The 19879-nt window shown below is 41.1% G+C and overlaps 1 protein-coding gene across 9 annotated transcripts; it reads right to left on the bottom strand.

Annotated features, from left to right (window-relative positions):
• Window positions 1-1008: 1008 nt before the first annotated feature.
• LOC137148175 (uncharacterized) lies at window positions 1009-19061 on the bottom strand. 9 transcript variants are annotated; one of them, XM_067540824.1, is made up of 7 exons: window positions 18968-19061; window positions 17946-18044; window positions 15157-15290; window positions 9168-10035; window positions 7491-7606; window positions 7064-7176; window positions 1009-3719 (listed from the first exon to the last, which is right to left on the bottom strand). In XM_067540824.1, the coding sequence occupies exon 7, from the start codon at window positions 3621-3623 to the stop codon at window positions 2130-2132; it is 1494 nt and encodes a 497-aa protein (XP_067396925.1). In that variant the 5' UTR covers window positions 3624-3719; window positions 7064-7176; window positions 7491-7606; window positions 9168-10035; window positions 15157-15290; window positions 17946-18044; window positions 18968-19061; the 3' UTR covers window positions 1009-2129. The 9 variants fall into 9 exon arrangements, with proteins under 9 accessions (XP_067396925.1, XP_067396922.1, XP_067396921.1 ...); XM_067540821.1 differs by lacking the exon at window positions 7064-7176 and having other exon boundaries at window positions 9920-10035; XM_067540820.1 differs by lacking the exon at window positions 7064-7176 and having other exon boundaries at window positions 9236-10035.
• Between the last annotated feature and the right edge of the window lie 818 nt (window positions 19062-19879).

Below are 19879 nucleotides of genomic sequence, written 5' to 3' on the forward strand. Positions count from 1 at the left end.
TAGGGACTCAAATGTCTACACTTACAGCATTGCAGCTTCTCTTGGCAGCGTGTAGGTACTCCAGCTCTCTGAGAGGCTATAGCTATGTCAGCAGGAGAAGCCCTCCCAACAACATAGCTCTGTCTATGCCAGAGGGCTAGGTCAGCATAATGACGCTGCTCGGGGGTGGGGAAAATCCACACAAAATAATTATTATAGTGACATAAGTTTGTAGTGTAGACCAGAGCTCATCAATTTACTAGCTATTTTGCAGTCATTCTATGGACTAAACTCATATTGAATCAATGGGGGTTTAGTGTGTGGGCTGATTACAGGATTGGTCTCTAGCTTGCCTAAATTAGTGGTCAATACACTAGAATGGGAATGGTCCTGTGAAAACTGGGTTAGGTTGCAACATTAATGATGTGGAACTATATCCCTCTCTTGCTACTGATCTGGTCCCATGTATCACTATCAAACCCATTCTTAATGTCTGATGTAGGCACAGGGGCATCTATTTTTCTGTTTTCAGAGTTTGTTTTTGGTACAGTAGAATCTGATTGAGTCTCACAAATGAGTAGGAAATTATTTTAAATTACTGTATATTACAAATTAGCAATTAAACACTTACACAAGCAAAGATAATGAACTAAACATATTTTGTTCACTTCTTTTGAAAACTGTAGCTTAACTCAATTATTTATGAGAAATCAATGTATACTAAGAAATGTATGTATCATATTTTACATAAATAATGAAGTCTTCATAGCATGAGACCTACAGCACTGTTACATTTTTGCTGAGAATTGAGGGAAGAACCATTTTTGGGTTTACAATTCAAGAATGAAGGAAAAGCAGCTTAGCAGGTTCACATTTGAAGATAAAAAGGAACAAAGACATCAAATGGTTCAGGCTGCTGGGTGAAGAACAATGAGGAATGTTCCCTGTATATAAATTAAGTACTGAATTTTAAAATGTAGAGTGCTTTCTTTCTGTCACCTTCAAAAATACTACCTTCTACAGTCACAGTAAAGAACAGTTTTGTTTAATAAAAGGTAATATTTAATTTCAAAATGCTACAATTTTTTTATAACTAACTATTATAACATACGTATGGAGAACAGAAGGTAAGAATATATAATCCACCACATAAGTATGAAGAATAATTAATAACGTGAACTAAAATAAATATTCTTCATGATGCCTCTGTCATCTGGAGGACTATTAAATAACTTTTAATTTTTAAAACAATGTTTATTTCTCATGCTCTGAAGCCTGGAGGTTTAACTGTAAAAATAAAAACAACAAATCTGAAGTCAAGTAAGCACCAAAAAAATCTGAACATTACTGCATTTGATTGAGGCAACCCAGAACAAACAGTATTTTGCACATTTCTAGTTATGTGTAAGTGCAGTCTTGCCAGCTATTTCTAGAAAAGGGAAACAAAAAATATGACCTGCCCTTCTCTACAATAAAATAGGCCAGGACTTGAAGGTGTCATTCTTTCACCTAGAAATACATAGTTGTGTCTTTTTCATGACTGTTCTTGTTCACCTTTGTAATTGCTACTGTAGGTACACCAATAAAAAAAAAAAAATTTTTTTCTTTGTAATATTTGATTAAATACCTTCCCTATTTATCTGAATTATGCAGTATAAATTCTGGGGAAATAAAAACTTTCTTTTAAACTACAGAAATTAACTTACTCTACAACTAACCTTAACATAGAACAACATAATAACTAACTAGCATATGATTCATTTGAGGATCTCATTAAACTATTTATATTAAAAGTTTTATGAGAAGAGATGTTTTCACAACATATTTAATACACAGGAGTGCTTGATCTAAAGTTAAAGCTATAAAATGTGTATATCTTAACTGGTGAAAATAGATAAGGCGTACAGATGGTGTATATGCAACTTAGTGTGGAAAAGGCCCAATGTGACTGCTGAATTCAGTAAGTTAAAACTGTACCTGTTATAATGTCAAATGTACTCCTTTCCAGCCTACCTGCTATCATCTGTTGTTCTGAAATAATGAATAAAGCAGTCTTTGAAATTAAAACTCACTTTGAAAAAAAAAAAAAGAATGTGTCTATAAGCACACTATTTATTTATTCAGCACTGTGGGTCTAATACCCTTCTCAGCTAGGATTTCTCCTGTTTTGTGCTGTCTGCAACTATTCTTTTTTTCTTGTTTCCTAACTTTGGCTTCACTAACTGTGTTCTAGAAACTATATTATCTGAATCCCCTTTCACTTTAAAGAAATAGGATGAATTAAGCAGCATCTGAATATATTTCACCTCATCTGATTTTTGAGATTGAGTGAACACATGATTTTCCCTTTTGTCCTCAAACACTGGACCGGCAGGATGATTTTCTATATGACACACAGGCTCTAACATGTGTTTGGAGGACACATGAACACCATCACCTGCACCACCTAAGGATAATCTTCCTGTATTCTTAGCTCTTGACCTAATTCTGTAAGGCAAAGTGAGGTCCAGTGGTTGTTCATGGCAATCTGTAAATTTCTCTCTCATTAAAGAGGAAGCAAATGCTGGAGAGCTGAAAAAATCTTCTGTCTGAATTGCACTCTCTCTTGTAGCGGACTTTCTACCCATACTTGGTGTCAAATCGTACTGAGAAAACTGACAGTGTTCATCACATGTTTCTCTATTTGAAGACATCTGAGAAAACGCCAAAGTATCTGTACTGTTTCTTTGTTTAACACTTCTTTCTAAACTTGCATCTTTAGCATGGTTTTGACTGTAGAGGGATAAATAAGTACTGCTTTTATTGGGAATCTGCCCTGGTAAAAAAGACTTCTGGGTTATAAAAAGCTCTTGACTAAGATCAAAACTGCTGCATATTGCTTCAGTTTTTGAGTTCATAAGAGAAGCTGCCTTATCCCTCAGGGTTTCCACATTGACTTCATCTTCTGAGTCATAAGTTTTAATCTCCAGAGCTGCTGGACTAGATGACAAAAGAGGCTCTGTACTACTAGTACAACTGTTTATTTCAGTAGTGTTGGAGCCTAGTAAACAGCCAACAGGGACTTCCTTATCCAATTTCCTGTGCTTTTTAAAACCTGCTATGATTCCACCACTAAAATAGTGCACAGTAGAATCAAGACCTTCACGTTTGCAAGGTGCCTGAGAACAAGAACTATTTCTACAACTTAATTCATTATGTTCACCATTCTCAGTTACAAAAGAATTATGTGATGAGGGAAGGCAGAGACGTTTTTGTTTGCTTCGAGTATTACTTTTCTGTACTGTTCGAGAGTTTTTATAATATTGTTTGTGATTTACTTCTCTAGAGCTCTCTTCATTACCATCAATTACTTGGTTATCTTGAAGTAGCTTTATTTTCTTTGCTTTCTTTTCAACAAAAGGCCAGGGGACAAAAGAGTTTTGCTTCTTGCAAAAATCTGTTTTTGTTGAATTCAAATGACTTTTTGCTTCAGTATCAGGTTTGTTTTTTTTAAGATGTTTATTCTTTTTAAGATTAATGTCATCAGCAGTGTTCTCTTCACACAAACCCACATTTTTCTTTCTGTTGCAGAAGTTAGCCTTATTTTTCCTTTCATTTTCCTGTGTCTTCCATTCTCTTCCATGCTTTTTGGATTTGCCTTTCATTTTGCCAGGACCTTTTTTGGGAGTTTCTATGTAATCAAGATAGCTTCCAAACTGATATAAAAGTTTAATTTCCTCATCTGGTTCAAACTGTGTAAGCTAAAAAAAAGATATTAAGCATATAAGTAATGTAACAAACTTATCCAATACACAGTAACTTACAAAACTGTGTTAACACAATAGCACATACTAGCTATTCTTTGCTCCCATAATCCAAACATGTCACATCATATGTGTAAAAAGTGCTACAAACCTGCAATAGCTATGGGAAAAGTTCAGTCTGATGTGCTGCTCCAATATCTGCAGCATGGCAAAAATATAATTTTTCATATGTTCTCTGACAATCATATATAATATATTAAATTCAAGGAAGTTGCATAATGCACTGTTAATTTGCTCACATTGAACATCTTGAATGGGCTGTGGTTTGGGTAGCCTTTGGCATATAGGCACTGATGCTGCTGCTAGGAAAAATCACTAATATAGCAATTTATACAGAAAATATTAGATAAGAGCATGCTGCCAGAGTTAACATTTTGGTAGGAATGTTAGCTTTTCTAACTTTCTTTTATTTTAATGATATAATCAAGGTTGCAGTAGTGGAAAGGATCACTTCCTTGAAATCTCCATTTGGCTAGAAGATGGAATTTTCTTCTAGGGCTGGGCATTGTTACAGTTATCTCAAGACACCTCAAGACTGGATTACTCTACATACACCTACACCAGGAGACCGTTTTCATAAGACATATACTAGAAAATATACAGGAGAAACATGGCCAAGTTAACTTTCTTATTGGAACCACACCTTTTACATTTCTTCATCTACATAATGTAAATGCTATTTTAGTTTTTTTTGCATTTAACTTTCTAGGATCGGATGCTGCAAATGCTTATGCACATGTGTAACTTTGCAGAATTGGGGCCCAAGTTTGTAATTTTTAAAAAATTATAAAACGTATCTTCTCTTAAAACAGACAGCTGTACTTTCTAAGAAGACATTTTTACTAGTAGTGATTGATGATCTGAAAAGTGCCAAACTAAATCTGAAGAGGGATGTTTATACATCTTTGCATTTTTTTTTAAACTAAAAAGATGAAACAGAACTGGTCTGAAAGAGAGGAAGGTGCATATAGATTTCATTAAAACACAGTGCTAAGACAATTACTGAGCTGCAGACTTCCTTGCTTCCCTGCCAGAACAAGTATAGTGAATGGCACCATCACTACTGTATGAGCCAATCCAAACCTCTGTTTTCACTCCCTTCTAACTTTTTTAAAAGTTGTATCTTTGGATTAGAAATTTCTCCGGATTAGTTTCAGTCCAAAGGTGAGTATTTCAGGAAGCTTCAGAAAATGTCACCTCAGCTGTGATAGTTGTTCAAGCAAATAAAAAGCATCCCCCCAAAATTCTATTGATTCACTGAGACTGGTAGCTTGTTACCCCATCTGATATAGAGGAGGTAGGAGTGTCTCTCTGGAGAGGCTCCAGGGCTTGGGCTGAGCGGTCATAGCACAGGAACTCTAGCCACAGTCCAGCCTTAAGAAAGGTGTAAGCTGAAATTTCTGATGTTAATTTTTTCTTCTGAAGTCAAATCACAGAAAGGTGATGAGTTGGGGTTTTTTTTGGGTTTTTTTTATATTCACATGGTGTGTGGATATTTTTTAAAGGGCAGATTGGGAAAGCGCCCCCTTGCTAATGCTAAAGGTTATTAATTTTAACCTGGGAAGTTATATTTATCTGAAATATCTGGCTTGATTAACTTTGATGATCTCATTGCAACGTGCTTGTCAATTTCAGTTGATTCAACTGAGACACCATAAAAAACATATGAAATGAATACCCAGATTCAAGTATTTAATCTAGTTTGACTTTGTGGAAATATATCAACCTAACAGGATAATAGTCTGTTTGTGGCTGCAGCACTTCTATTCTGGAGAGCTTGTCAAAAACACCATTGTTCTTGTGCAGTAGATAAGGCTTGCTAACCCACTTATTCCTGAAGTATTTTGCTCCAAATTGGTGCTGTTTGGAATTAGGCAGATGTAGGCCTAAATAAAGAGGAGAGCAGGAGGAGGAGCTGGAATGGGAAAGACAGAAACCAGGATCAGTTAAAGTAGAAACTGGAAAGCTGCAGCTACAGCCTGGATTCTGGGGCAAGCTTGAGAATAGCAAAGAACTGGGGATGATTGGACTGAGAGCGGCGATGGTCAGATAGAGCTGCTAAGTTTCCAGCCTGAATTGTGTACAACAGGGAACCTGAGACTTTCCCTTGTCTCCAGAGTTAAGCAAAGTCAGAGGACAGACAAAACAAAGAACAATCAGGAACTTTATCTACATAAAGCTCATATATTCTAATCTCATGATTTTTGATGGGGGATCGCTGATGTTCTGTAGGTTGGCAATCTCTCTCTTCGGGAAGTCCTCCCACAGCTTTTCTTAATATATTATTATTAGGATCTGGGTAAATAGCATCTATAAGATTTTTCCTGCGTATGGTAGAAAGCCCCAAAATATCAAAAAAAGGGGAAGGATCATGGCCTCTTTCACTTCTTATATCAGAAAGTATACAAGTAAAGCTCTGAGACAACTGCATCTGCCAGAAAAATAAGTGGAAAGGAGAGTTACCTAGGCAAAGGATGGCTGCAGAGACCGATTCTGAAAAGTTTCAGAGCTATATGAGACCGGACTCATCTCTGTGCCCTTAGAGAGCCTGGGGTATGAAACAGCTTTCACTCCCCCCCATCATAGGACTCAAGGCCAGTTTCTGACACTAGGGCATGTTAAAGTAGAACTCAGCTTGTGTTCAAGCTGCCATAGCCTCTTTGGACATTGTGGGTATGCCTATACTGCAGTGTAAGCCCAGGGTTCAAACTCAGTCTCAAGCCTAACCCCCCTTCCATCTACACACAAATCACACTGACCTAGGGCCTCAAGCCCACGGAGAAGGGGTGGAGGGTCTGAGCCTGATTCAAGTTGAAATCCAGGGCTTAAGCCCAACTGCTTTGCAGTGTGGACATAGCCCCAAAGGTCTTGTACTCTGGGAGTCTGCCAAAAGTATTCCACAATCAACTTTCTTTTTCCTCTGGACAGTCTAATTTTTCCACACTGTACCATGAACAAAGGGCTACAGCAGCCACATGTTGGGAGGGTCCCAGGAAGACTGGGCTATGTGAGGTTGGACTCAGCCCTGCATAATACCATGTAGACACTGGAGCTGCAAGCTTAAACAATTCCTAACCTCATATTACAAATGAGTGTAGACACTCAAACTCTAGATTAACATACCCAGGGTCTGATAATTTAAGTGCTACATGCCTTGGGCTTACATTGCAGTGTAGACAAATACTATGACAGCTGGGGCATAAGGGCAATCCTCACCACAGAATCGCAGGCACACCACAGGCACCACACCACAGGCATGCCCCTGCTCCAAGCAGAGATACCTCCTGCAGTTAACCAGTACAAAGGGGCTGCAGATCACCAATGGACTTCCCTCTAGCGCTTCAGGATACAGACTGCGTGGAGCTCTTCCTTTGAAATCTCAATTTAAAGGAAGCTGTTGATGGAAATAAGAAGAATCTGAATGCCCTGCCGGGAGCCTTCTCCAGCCAGGTCAGAGATTCAAGGACATGTCTGCACTTAAAGGGCCAGATGAAAAAGTGGAGTCAAAATCAGAGGTGGTGTATAAGTGGGTCTGAGCATAATTTAAGTGTAAATAATACTACAAGGTGTATTACAGGATAGAGCAAGAAGAGCTATTAACACAGGATAAAATGTGTCAGTTAATATAGTCACCAAGGATAAACTTCCAGCATATTACAAACTCAATTCCCTTTCCCCAGTCCTCAGATAAAAATGCTAACACCGCACCTGCTCTCCAGCAGCATCTTCCTGTAAAGATGGTGATGACAAACAAGGGCAGCACTTGTATTTCTTGTTTTTTATTTTGCCTTTTGGAGCCATTTAGTTCTTCCAACAGGTATATTCTAGAAATTTTAAAAAGTCACTTTTAAAAAAAGGGATTCAGGTTTTACATGTATGTAAACAAATATGTCTTTTACTAGAAATATGATTCCAAAACACATAATTTAGTACTTCATCTTGCAGTCCTTACTCCAGCAAAATGACCAGTGACGCCAATGTATTTTGGCACAGTAAGGACTGCAAGAAGGGACACTTAGCATAAAAAATGTTAAATTACAGGACAAAGTAGCAGAGATCTGGGAGCGAGTTTTGAAGAGCTCCTTGAACTACATCCTGCTTGACTGTAACTAGACAGGAGTCTTAAGTATTCTGAATCAAATCAATGGAGCACAAACCACTGCGCTTGGAAGCTTTCAACTATACTATTTTGTCAGCCTTTTAAAATGCTCTGAAAGAACTGCAGACATGGAGTGAGTCAGTCTGTGTCTACAAAGGTTTTTTTTGTTTTTTTTTTTTGGAGGTGGGGGCGGAAAGGAGAGTTTAAATTTGCCATTTCTCAGCTTCACTAGTGGCAGCTGCTGTAGACTGGCTGGGGTATTTTAAACACCGGCACACAGGTCAAGCAGCTCCCCCTGTTGCTACCATAGGTAGAACTGTACCACTGAGCTGTATAGTGCAAGAAAAAAAAAATCAATTGTAGACAAGGCCTTAAAGAACAAAGGATGCTACAGGCTTTCAGGAAACAGTTTATCACAAGATGTGTACAAAGCCAGTAAAAACTCCAGATCAGGCCTGAGTTACTGTTACATGACCAGTTGCAGAAAGAACTTCAGGCCAAACCTTTCATCAAACTGCAATCATCATATAACAACATTACATTTACAGACAAGCCCCAGCCACAAAATTCAGAGCTGGAGTTCCATCACTGAAATTTGGAGGAATTTGAGTCAGAAGGATCACCCTGTACGTAATGGGAAGTGGGGTGCTACACATTAATGGGGGTAGGATATTAAACCCTATCCCAACCCCAGTGGAGGAAGGATACACAGTAACTGGGTGCAGAGGAGGGGAGCATTAAACCCTCTCCCAAACCCCCCAGTGGAGGAAGTTACACAGCGAGGGGGGTGATAATTAAACCTCTTTCCTCCCCCAGTGGAGAAGGGTTTACACAGTAACTGGGGGTATTAAACCCTCTCCCCGCATCAGCAGAGCTAGTTACACAGTAACTGGGGCCGGGGGTGTTAAACACCCAGCCGAGGGGGTTGTTACACAGTAACGGGCAGCATTGAGCCCTGCCCAGGGGAGGAGGGCATCAAACCCTCGCCCCGCCCCACCCCCCCCAGCGCAGGCAGGCGCACAGTAAAGGGGGAGGTGGTAACTGAACCAGCGGAGGGGGGGGGGGGGTCACAGTAACCCGGGGCGGGGGTGTTAAACCGCCAGCCCCCAGCCGCGCGGGTTGGACGGTAACGGGCGGTCCCTGCTCCCCGCCCTGTAGTGGGGCACAGCGAGCTCCGCTCCGCTCCTGTCCTGTCCCTCCTGCAGGGCCGAGGTGTCGCTGCCTCCTTGCAGGGCTCTAGAGTCTGGGACCTCCGGCCGGCGACACCTGACCCGACCCGACCTGACCTGACCCCGCACCGGGCTCCAAGCGGCTGCCGCCGGCCGGCTTCGAACAGCGCCACTCACCCACCTACCCAGCCGCGCTGCCCAATGCCCGCCCACACTGGCCCGGAGCCCCGCCCCCCGCCGGGTCGAGTCAGTCAGTGGCCGCCGAGCCGCCGTCACGTGACAGGGAACACATTCATATTGGTAACGGGCGCCCAGCGCGCGCGCGCTGTAGTGGGGGGCTAAGGCGAGCTCACTTCCGGGCCCGGGAGCCGGCGCGCGCTCCGGGAAATGCCCAGCACGTGCCCCTGCATGCTGCCCGGCGATCGCGCGCTCCCTCGCGGGGCAGGAGCTGTGGTTGGCCTAATTAACACCGGCCTTTCGACACTCAGCCCCCCCCCCCCCCCGGGTTAATGGGAGCTGCTGCGCGAGCCCCCACCGCCACTCCAACCGGCCCTGGGGCCGCGATTCATAATGTGTAATGGACGCTGCCGACCGAGTGTGTGGTCTTTGAGCGGATCTCCATCCAGCGGCCCCCTGTGGCGCTGTACTGCTCCACCCTTTTTTTTCACAATGCAGAGTCTAGTAAGGTCCTGCCTTTGCTGTCTCATAGTGATCTCCCAGAGCTACCTCCTGATGCGCAGGCCTGAGGTTCAATGTTTTTCAATACGCCTGCTCTGTCAGTCTCACTGCAAGCTTCCTTCTAGGTGAAGCTTTTCAGTGACCGTCAGCATTACCATCAGGGTGTGCATGCAAAGTGACTCATTTCTTACTCCTTTTCCTCCCCGCACATTTAAGGCATTCTGCTGTGCTTGTGGAAATGAGTTGGCTTCCCTCTGCCACTCCTCTCTTCTGCAGGCTGCTAGGAGAAGTCAGCTAACATGGCAGCCTGTGTTCGAAAAATGAAGGGTGTGAGTAGCATATCCAGACACCAACGGTCAGATTGATAGCTGGTACTTTTGCAGTCAGGGACAAGTACCAGCCAGAAAGTTCGTGCTGCTTCCAATACACTGTCTTCGTATTTGGAGGAGCTGAAGTATGTTCCTACTGCAAACTGTCTCAGATCCTAAATTCATCAAAGTCTGAGCGTTTTACCAGGATCCCCCCACTAGCAAACTAGCAAAACAAGAGTCTTTCTTAACTTTGATATATCCTAAATTGCTAATTTAATGAAGGTGATATTATTATTATTAATTAATTAAAACACCCTGAGACTGTCTTGACTGAAAAAGGCCTGGGCATGTAGCTGAGAAGAAGGGAAAAGGATTTACAAATGCAATAAAAGTATAGTGGAAAGCAATCTTTAAAAGCAATAAGTATGATAAGTACTGGTTACTTTTATAACATCAGGGTTTGTTTTTTTTATATCCTGTAAAGTTTAACTCCATTTCAAGGATATCTACTTTTTTGTTAGTACTATAAGATTAATCACAAAAGATATAATTTTTTTTACACATTCCTTCGTTATATTCTTGTCTTCCTTTTAGCTTTATATTAAGGAGAGACAATAGATTCTCCTTAGTAAAGACTACAACCAACTTTCCATTTCAAGCTTGATTTTGCCACCACTCTACCCTAGTTCTAAATCTCTTAGAAAGAATGTTTTGCTCTTCAGCCAGTGGAAATTTTAAGAGGAATCAGACAAGCCATTTTTCAGTTATGGAACGTAGCAAAATATAGGTGTACTTTAATGATAATCTAGATATTTATATTCCAACTCTTGTGTCTCAGCTCAGTAGAGTGAGACAATCCAGTAAAAAGCTAAGGCCCAAGGGTGAGAATCCCTTTGAAATTATATCTTGAGAGAAGCAGAATTACAAGTAAGTAATTTTTTTCTTCCCTAAAGATACCATTCAGAAGAATTTTCTCTTGGCTCTTGGCTCCTTAGTGGCCTGTCTCATGTTAGAGACCTGGGACTCACAAGTTGAAAGCCAGTTAACTATCTGCAGAAATGTAGCATTATAGGTGAGTAATTATCCCTTCTTCACTTTGTGAAAATTCTTCTAATGCTTTTTGGCATTGCATAACAAAACAAAACAATAAGGGCCTGGCCTAGAAACTTTATATTTGTTTTATTGAAAGGGAGGAGGACGCTCCAGTGGGTCAGGTGCTAGCCTGAGATTTGGATTTAATTTCCTGTACAGCCACAGATCTCCTGTGTATTCTGTGGGAAAATCATTTAGGCCCAGATCCACAAAGGGCGTTGGAGCGCTGAATATCGTGGCATCTGGAAAATCTCAGGAACGACGCTGTGAACCACAAAGCCCGAGTTAGGTGCCTAGGCTTCCCTATGCATTGAACTAAGGGGGGAAGGCACCTTGGAATGCAATCCACAGAAGTCAACGTGTTAGATGGGGAGCCACTTAAGACAGCCTATGGGAAATGCTATTGACAGGGATAAGTCATAAGCCTCGTCTCTCCCTCAGAAATAAATGCCCAACTGAGACTTTGCAGATCACAGTGTTGTTCCTGGGATTTTTTTAGGCACCATGACATTCAGTATCATAATGCCTAAGTCCTTTTGTGGATTCCATCCTCGGTGCCTCAGTTCCCCATCTGTAAAATGGGGATAATAGTACTTTCCTACCTCAGAAAGATGTGAACATAAATACATAAAGATGGTGCTCAGATACTACAATAAACAGGGCTGTGCCATAGCAGGGGGGAGGGGAAGGGAGGGGACACAGAGGGAGGAGAAGCTCCCTGAGAATGGGGAGGTGAAGGAATAGAAGGGGAAATGAAGGAAGGTACTAAGACTTAGTATGGGAGAGAGGGTGCAGCAGCCAACTCCAGGCTGTGAAAGAGTGTCCTGGGGATTCCTACCTGCTCCTAGGCCCATCCCAGCCCCTTTGGGTCCTGGGCCCCACCCCAAAACCAGATGCTGCAGTGGCCACTGCAGCCCGTGTCCTGCTCCACATCCTGATCTCAGGCCCCATGGTGTCTTCTCCAGCCCCTCTGTTCTTATCTCCACCCTCCCATCCCATTCCCCAGCTGGACAGCAACTGCTCCAGCCCCTCTAGATCCTGTTTCCCTCAGCCCCCCACCCACACACCTAGGACAGGCAAGAATTTACATGGGTGCAGCAGAGCCCCCACAATATTTCCATTGTAGGATTGCTGTAGTGAAACCCCCTCATTCCACTGTCCCTGTGCTATAGAGTAAATCCAGCAAGGAGTATAGAGATGCCACACTTCCTGTACACTCTTGATGCAATCTTTTTCTGTGAGGTGTTGCGTGTTGGGAGAGACAGTAGTTTCTCCATAGTAAAGACTAGAACAAGCTTTCCATTTAGAGCCTGATTTTGCTACCACTCTACCTGTTTTAAATCTCAAAGGGGAAAACAAAGGCGCACACAGGCTACAGCTGCAGAACAGTAAGAAGTTTATCATCTTATTTCTACACAGTTTCCATTCTTAATAAAGGTTTATCTTGAAACCAGTCTTGCTCATCAGTAAAATACTACAGGGACCTTATAACTACCTAACAGAATGAGAACTAGTGCCTAGAACTAGTTTAGAGAAGACTAGCAGAACTGCCATCAGTCTCATTTTAGCTAGAATTATCCCTGGATTTGTAAACCAGACTGGAGTGTTTTCAATACTGACCAAAATTTGGTAGATTGTGACAGCTGCTGCATGAATTTCTATAAAGTTGCAATACCAACTTTCACCAGAAGGTAGCAGCTTTGTGAGCTGGCAGAACACTGCAGGGAAGAGGTGGCTACATTCTCTGCTTCTGGCTCAGAAGAGCAAGCAGCACCATCCCTGGCAAAAATTTTAGTGTTGGCAATGAGGCACTGGATGTTTAGTTCTGATGTTATACATTAGTGATTTGCTAAGGTTTAGGAACTCTGTAAAGGTTTTTGGGAGAGTAGCATTGAGGAAATGTTATGCTGATATTATGGACAGAAAGATCACTCAATGGTATAACTCTTTCACAACTCATTTACAGATTTCAGTGTTACCTAGAACATTAACATTTTGTCTCTTTACCAAACCTCAGGACCCCTAATCCTACATGTAACAATATTTTGATATATAGGTTCTTAGCACAAGGAATTTTTCACTTAAATTTGGTAATTTTTTGTATTAGCAAAGAACAAAGCAAAAGCTTAGACATACAAATGACAAATAGGCAAAAAAATTCTCACTGTGGCTTTGGTAACGTGAATCACCATTACACATACACAATGAGGCTGTCTATCATAACTTAGTTGCTTTTCTCTGAACCTATATATTGTATTGTATGTGCTGTGCCTATGGTATTGAAAAACCTATGGAGACAAGTGACCTTAACTAAGACCCCAAATTTGTGTGTCCAGAACTACACTCCCAACTTTTTGCAAATTCCAGAACTGATTGTGCATCCAAACTGGGTAGTTAGGTATCTTTCTGATTTGCATGTTCAGTTCTCAGCACACATATGTACAGGCTATTGTTGTAAATTTGGCTTATGACTGTCCCTTCAACTTACATAACAAGTGTTGTGTTATTTTTTAAAATATATTTTTGACAATCTTTCTTGCCACAAACAACAGTCATGTGGCTTTACCCCACAACTGTGGTATAATCCCTATCTCTAAGACTGTGACTCTCTGAGACAAGGCAAACTGGTTATGCCATAAAACCGAAGGCCTAGTGCAGGGTGGCTCTGGAGAAGTCTATGCTTTTAAAAAGGTCTTTTTTTATCTTAATTTATTTTATCTCTGCAAATATAGTTTGTACAGATATCACTACATATTCTATCTGGAGTTTCCATTCTATTTGTTAATCTTTTCTTTAAAATGTTTTTTGCATATGTTTTGGTTGTAGAGTTTTCTCTGGTCAGTGAATAGTCTATGTTTTATTTCATATCACACATATCCACACCTCAGTGTTTACTGTACAGATTCTAGGACATTGGATTTTGTAGTGTAACTTCAGGATTACAGTAGAAGATGGCTTTAGAGATACCTGGATCATTCAATTATACCACTAAATGATTTTCCAAAATCCTTATCTTATCTGTGCTAGTTTGTTTGCTCTTCTTTACCCTAGTTAGTTGGGTTTTGAGTTATAAGGATCACATTGGAAGTATCTTCTTTGCATACAAAGGAATTTCAAACTTTCCTGAGTGCAACCGAACTGTAAATAAAGAATATCACAGGTTGTTGGAATATCAATTGGAGTCAAGTATTGACCTGGCTTAACATAAAATGCCTGGCAGAACTCAGGGCCAGATTTTCAAAGGTATTTAGGCACCTAACAATGCAAATAGGCATCTAGTAGAATTTTCCAAAATGCCTAAGCATGTTAGGTACCTAATCCACTTAAGCACCTAGGGGGATTTTTAAAAAGCACCTTATCTGCATCTTTTAGCACCTTCTGACAGGGTGCTTCGAGAGTTTTTTCCAGCCTCAATAAGTGACCACAACTCCAGGTGTTCTTACCCACTATCACACATCAGCAGCTTGGAGAGTTGTTTACATACTATCATATTTACAGTTGATAGTCAACTTCCCTTACTTGCTTCTGGGGAAAGGAACATTAGCCACAACACTCCTATCTACTTTCATCTTTCCTGCTCTTCTCTGTAGCCTACTCTTCCTGTCTACTTATATAGACCCAGCTGCTGAGGGAGGGGAGGTACTGCCACCCACTTAGCCCTTCAGCTGTATCTCTACTCAGTTAATTGGCACCCTCTGCCAACTGCCTATCTTTCAGTCAGGTGCCACTTAATGCATATTGGTGGGGATTTGAGTGACAGGGTGCTGTGTCAACTCATGACTCAGCAAACGATTAAATATTTACATAACTTTAAGAGTCTGGCCCTCAGTTCTTCATGAGTACTATAGGAAACGTACCCATTTCTGATAAGTCAGCAATGGGTGCAGCTGAACATGTGCTGAAAATAGTTTAACTGCAAATGAAGATGGACCCAGTGTTCAAGACTCTTCAGGGGTTCTCAAACTTTTTTTATTTTATACTTTTATATTTCAGGCTGTAACAACCCACCCCCATACCACTCTTACTTCTGTGCTGCTGGTGGTGGTGGCGGCGCTGCCTTCAGAACTGCGCGCTCAGCCAGCAGCTGCTGCTCTTGCGACCTCTCCCTCCTAAGTCTTGCCTTTTGGGTTGGTTGGGACCCCGGGTTTGAGAAACACTGCTTTAAAACAAACATGTTTGAGCACCATTGCAGGTAAGAGTCCTAGTGTAGACAATGATCAAGATTAATATTTTGTTTCTATAGCTGGTGTTTGCCTCAAGCTATTTATTTTAAATATGCAAAAATAGTTCAGCCAGTTCCAAAATTGAATTAGGGGAAAAATATACTTTTGCCCATGTTTTTTAAAAAAAAATCTTAGCACTGTTTGAGAAGTTCTAGCACCTCTATCCTTTTGAGCAACGGATTAATAATTTGGCAAAAGGGTGGTCTTTGTATGAGCACTGGGTTTTTTGTTATTTACTTGCAAAACTACCCAAATGTAGCCATATTATAAGAACAATGTTAGTTTGTAAATGCTCAGTATAGACTTGGTAGCTTGACAGCTACATTCTTTGATTATTCTATCTGTAGGGAGCATGTACCAGAGAGTAGGACTTTCCCTGCAATTGTTGTTCCCAAGTGTTGCAGGCCACTGGGCAGAGGAACTGAGAGCAGAGAAACTGTCTCTTGCTGGCACCCAGCAGCATGGAAGAGGAGGAGGAGAAGGTAGCCTGAATGAAATACAGATGGGTCAAGAGCAGGACTGGGGGTGAGGGTAGAATAGTACTCTAAAAAACCAGGCCCTGGACCTCTCAAATTGGGCACTCAAAATGAATGGAAATTTATTTGACCTTAATCTATCTGTGCCTCAGCACAGTCTTTGTATAGGAATAATGCCACAGGCACAGGCAATCTTAATAGACACATTATTCCACCCTTTCCTACCTCTGGAGTGCTTAATGTTCTTTTAACATAGTTTTTATGTGTATGATATATAGCAGTACTCTATAGATATTTAGGCTTTCACAGTGTATGGTTTTATTAAGTCAAGCCTTACCTTTGAAAGCGCCACAGGGCGGCTGGGTTCTTATTGTCAGAGAAATAAGCCTGAGGCTGGGATTTTGAAAGGTATTTAAAGATAGAGGTGTCCAATTCTCATCAAATTTCAATTGGATTAGGCATTCTATGCACCCTTTAAATTCTCAGACTAAATCGTTGTCCTCTTTTATAATAGAGCCATGATATGAGTTATGATATGACATGGTTTCTGTCAAATGATTTTGACATTTTTAAATTTCTGGGGTAAAACACCTTCAACAGGAGTTGCTCCTGCTTGTAACGGGTCTCAATTAGATCCCCCAGAATACCAGTACTTTGCAGAGAGATGTTTGGGATTTGTTTGTTTTGTTTTTAGGTTAGCTGTTTAAAAATGGTTTTGGTAACACTAAATGAACCCAGGACTGGACTAAAAGGAAGTGTCATTGTCTGAAGACTGACAGATGCATCAACATTGTGATGGTAATAAGTAGATCTCTGAGCCACAGTTCAACAACCAGTAGTCTGAGATGTATATTTAAAACCTTAACTTTTTTTCTTTGAGAATACAAATTTAGCCCTGATCCAGGAATGCATCCCTATATAGGACAAGTTAAGCATGTGTAGTCCTGAATCAGGAGTCTTATGCTATATAGAACTAGGACTCACTTAATGGAACACGAGTTATGAAAAGTCCTTTTAAAAAAAAACTCTCAAGATCAACTGGAAAACAATTAATTACTATATACTATAGTCTAAAACAGCAGGCTACAAATTTCTGAAGCTCCTGGATAAACACAAATGCTGGAGCCAATTATATTAATTCCGCTAGAGGAGTTTCACATACAGGACTGACTAGATGTTCATAGTTATTTCTGTTGATAAATGGGGTCTATTGATATATCTTTTTTTAAAAATTACTGATAATCTAATGGGTGCAGATTCATGCTAGTTTTTTTTAACCTAGATACTACAATATATTATTTCACAATATGTATTACTGTGCCATAAATGCCACCTATGCAAGATTCTCATTCTTGGGTCTCAATTCCCTAGTGCATGACAGGAAGAATTCCCCAAGCTCTGGAAGGCTTGGTCCCAAAGGAAACAGTAACACCAGGAGCATCAGTCACATAATGGTGGTCATTTGGCACCCTTTCCTCCAGCCAGTTCTTTTTTTGATTGCATTATGTTCTATCAGGAGCTTCTGTCACTATTCTGGCTCTTCAATTCAATTAGCACGCACCTATCCTGCTCTTGGTATTCTCTCTGTCTCTCTCACCCTCTCCCAAATCCATAGATATTTAAAAGAATTCCAGATCAGTTTGTGCTTATGAAGGGTGGTATATACTTGATGTAATTAAGGCTTCTGCAAATAAGCATGCAAGAGCAGGCTTATCTGTTGAGAGCTAGTGTGACCTTTGGCTGCAAAGAAAGGCAGTTCAACAGTGTGTGAGGCAGTATGATTTAGTAAACTGAACATGGCATTAAGAGCAAGGGACTTCTGCATTCTTATCCTGTCTCTGACAGCTGTTTGCATTGCAGTAGTGCTTAAATGCCTCAACAAGGGTGGGGATAGAGAGCCTGGGTTTTTTATATAAGCAAAAGTTAATTATAACTACTTTTTCCTGTGTGTATTTCAGCAAATATGAAGACTAATATTTTATTGGAATTGTATTTGTTGTGTATAAAAAAAGTTGCCAGACACCAGTCTTTTGTCTTTTTGTCAAAATCTCCAAATCAAAATAAGCTTGTCAAACCGTTTAAGGTACTGTAACTGAATAAACAGCCTATACTTACTTGTGATTTTACATACTTTGTCCCTGAACTTGCCAAGACTTAGGTACGTGCTTAATGTCACTCTTTGCATTAGTCCTTTTGATTTCAAAGAGGCTGCTCCTGTGAATAAAGTTAAGCAAATGCATAAATGTTCATAGGAACAGGACCTTATTTGCTCTTCTATTCCTTATTTTTAGGCTTGGAAGGATTAGATTTTTGTCAGTAAATGTTGATTTCACTGTACTCACACTAACTGAGGAAAATATATTTCCATCTATAATAATTTAAATTTATAGATAGGCAAAAGTAAGAAAAATGCTGCTTGAGAACTCAGAGTTTTAAAGACTTAAGGATATTTACTTTGTATATGTTGACAATTTGTATTTTAACAGTTTAACTTTTTGAACATCTACTGTTATCAGATAGTCTGAACACCCCATAATTTTGCACAACTGTGAAAATTTAAATTTGATAAAAATAAAATATGCTTACAAATAAACTGATTATTTATTAAAATTATGTAAAAATCAAATTGTGCAAAGTTTACTTATTTTGGCTCTTTTATTCCACATTCAGGCTGTGCGCTCTCAGCATTCAGATGTGACAAACCTGAATCCCATACAAATATTTTAAAAACATATTTTACTTTACAAAATATAGCTCAGATCCTTCAAACACTTAAACACAGGAATCACCCTATCAAAATTAGTGGAACTACTCAGCTACATAAAGGTAAGCAAGTTTTCAATCTCCTTCATATTCCACTGCTTCATTTGCAGACAAAAGGTTCTGATCTTGTTTGCCTGGAGCACCTAAAAATCACCATCAAAGTGAATGGAGTAGACGTTGATGGAGTTTTGGGTACACAAATACTTCAGGATTGGGCACCAACCAAAATGATCGGAGATTAATAAAAAACCCACCAACAGCAAACTAATTCTACCAACCAAAACACCAGGAATTTCCTTCCCGCGCACCAAGTGCAGATGCAGAACCATTTTTAAAGACCCTTAAAAAAGTTGAAGCGCCCAGCTCACATCTACCTTCGCACCGAGAGAATTACTTTCCTTTTAATCATTGCTATGTATTTCATAGAGGTAGTTACAGAATATAAAATTGAGCAAGTGGTTGGGCACGGAGGACACACCTGAACGTAAATGTAACAAAGTGGAAGTAATAAAGGGATATTAGCACACACGTAGTAGGATTCAAGTTGCTATTTAGCGCATTACATTAATTTATAAGGTTTCCTAAATTAAACCAGCAAGCCTGTCCTCCACCCCGATGTCAAATACAAGTTGTAGCAGGTTTAAGCCTTGATCCTGCAGGCACTTATGCACACGCTTCGTTTTAATGACGCATGCGAGACGAGCCATGCGCTTGAACTCGTAAGCAAGTGCTTTAAGGCTTTGCAGAGTGGGCTGCCTGGGGTGCAAGACTCGGGAATATTTGAGGCAGCGATGAAGGCGGCATTTAGCGCCTCTCTCATCCCGGGCGCTGGGGCACGGACGGAGCAATCCCGGCTGCGTTCCTCCCAACTTGGGCGTTTGGCCTCTGAAACTTTCTACAACGACATCATTTAAAACAAAACCCGCCTCCCTCGGCCCTAAAAACCCTGCACGCGATCGTGTTACGCCAGTGACCCGGGGGGGGGGGGGGTTGCACCGCCAGCGGGTTAGTTTATAAACCACGCAGCTTTAAATCCAGCCCTCCAAGAAGAGGGGGGGGGGGGGGATGAGGGACTGTACGCAAGTGGCGCACGCAGGTTCAGCCAGGGGCTCGGCGGAGGCGGACGGGCACGATCCAGCCCCACAACCCGGCCGGCTCCGCGTGGCTGCCTGGCCAGCCCGGCCTGACGGTGCTGGTGACCGTGGCCTCTGTGTCCGTGCTGGGGCCGCGAGGCCAGCCGACGGCTGCGGCGGCCTCCTCGCGACTCTCGCGAGGTTTGTCGTCGG

The sequence above is a fragment of the Emydura macquarii genome, unplaced genomic scaffold (assembly GCF_026122565.2).
Source record: "Emydura macquarii macquarii isolate MOO-44397 ecotype Brisbane River unplaced genomic scaffold, CSIRO-AGI_Emac_v2 contig_587, whole genome shotgun sequence".
NCBI classification, from domain to species: Eukaryota; Metazoa; Chordata; order Testudines; family Chelidae; genus Emydura; species Emydura macquarii.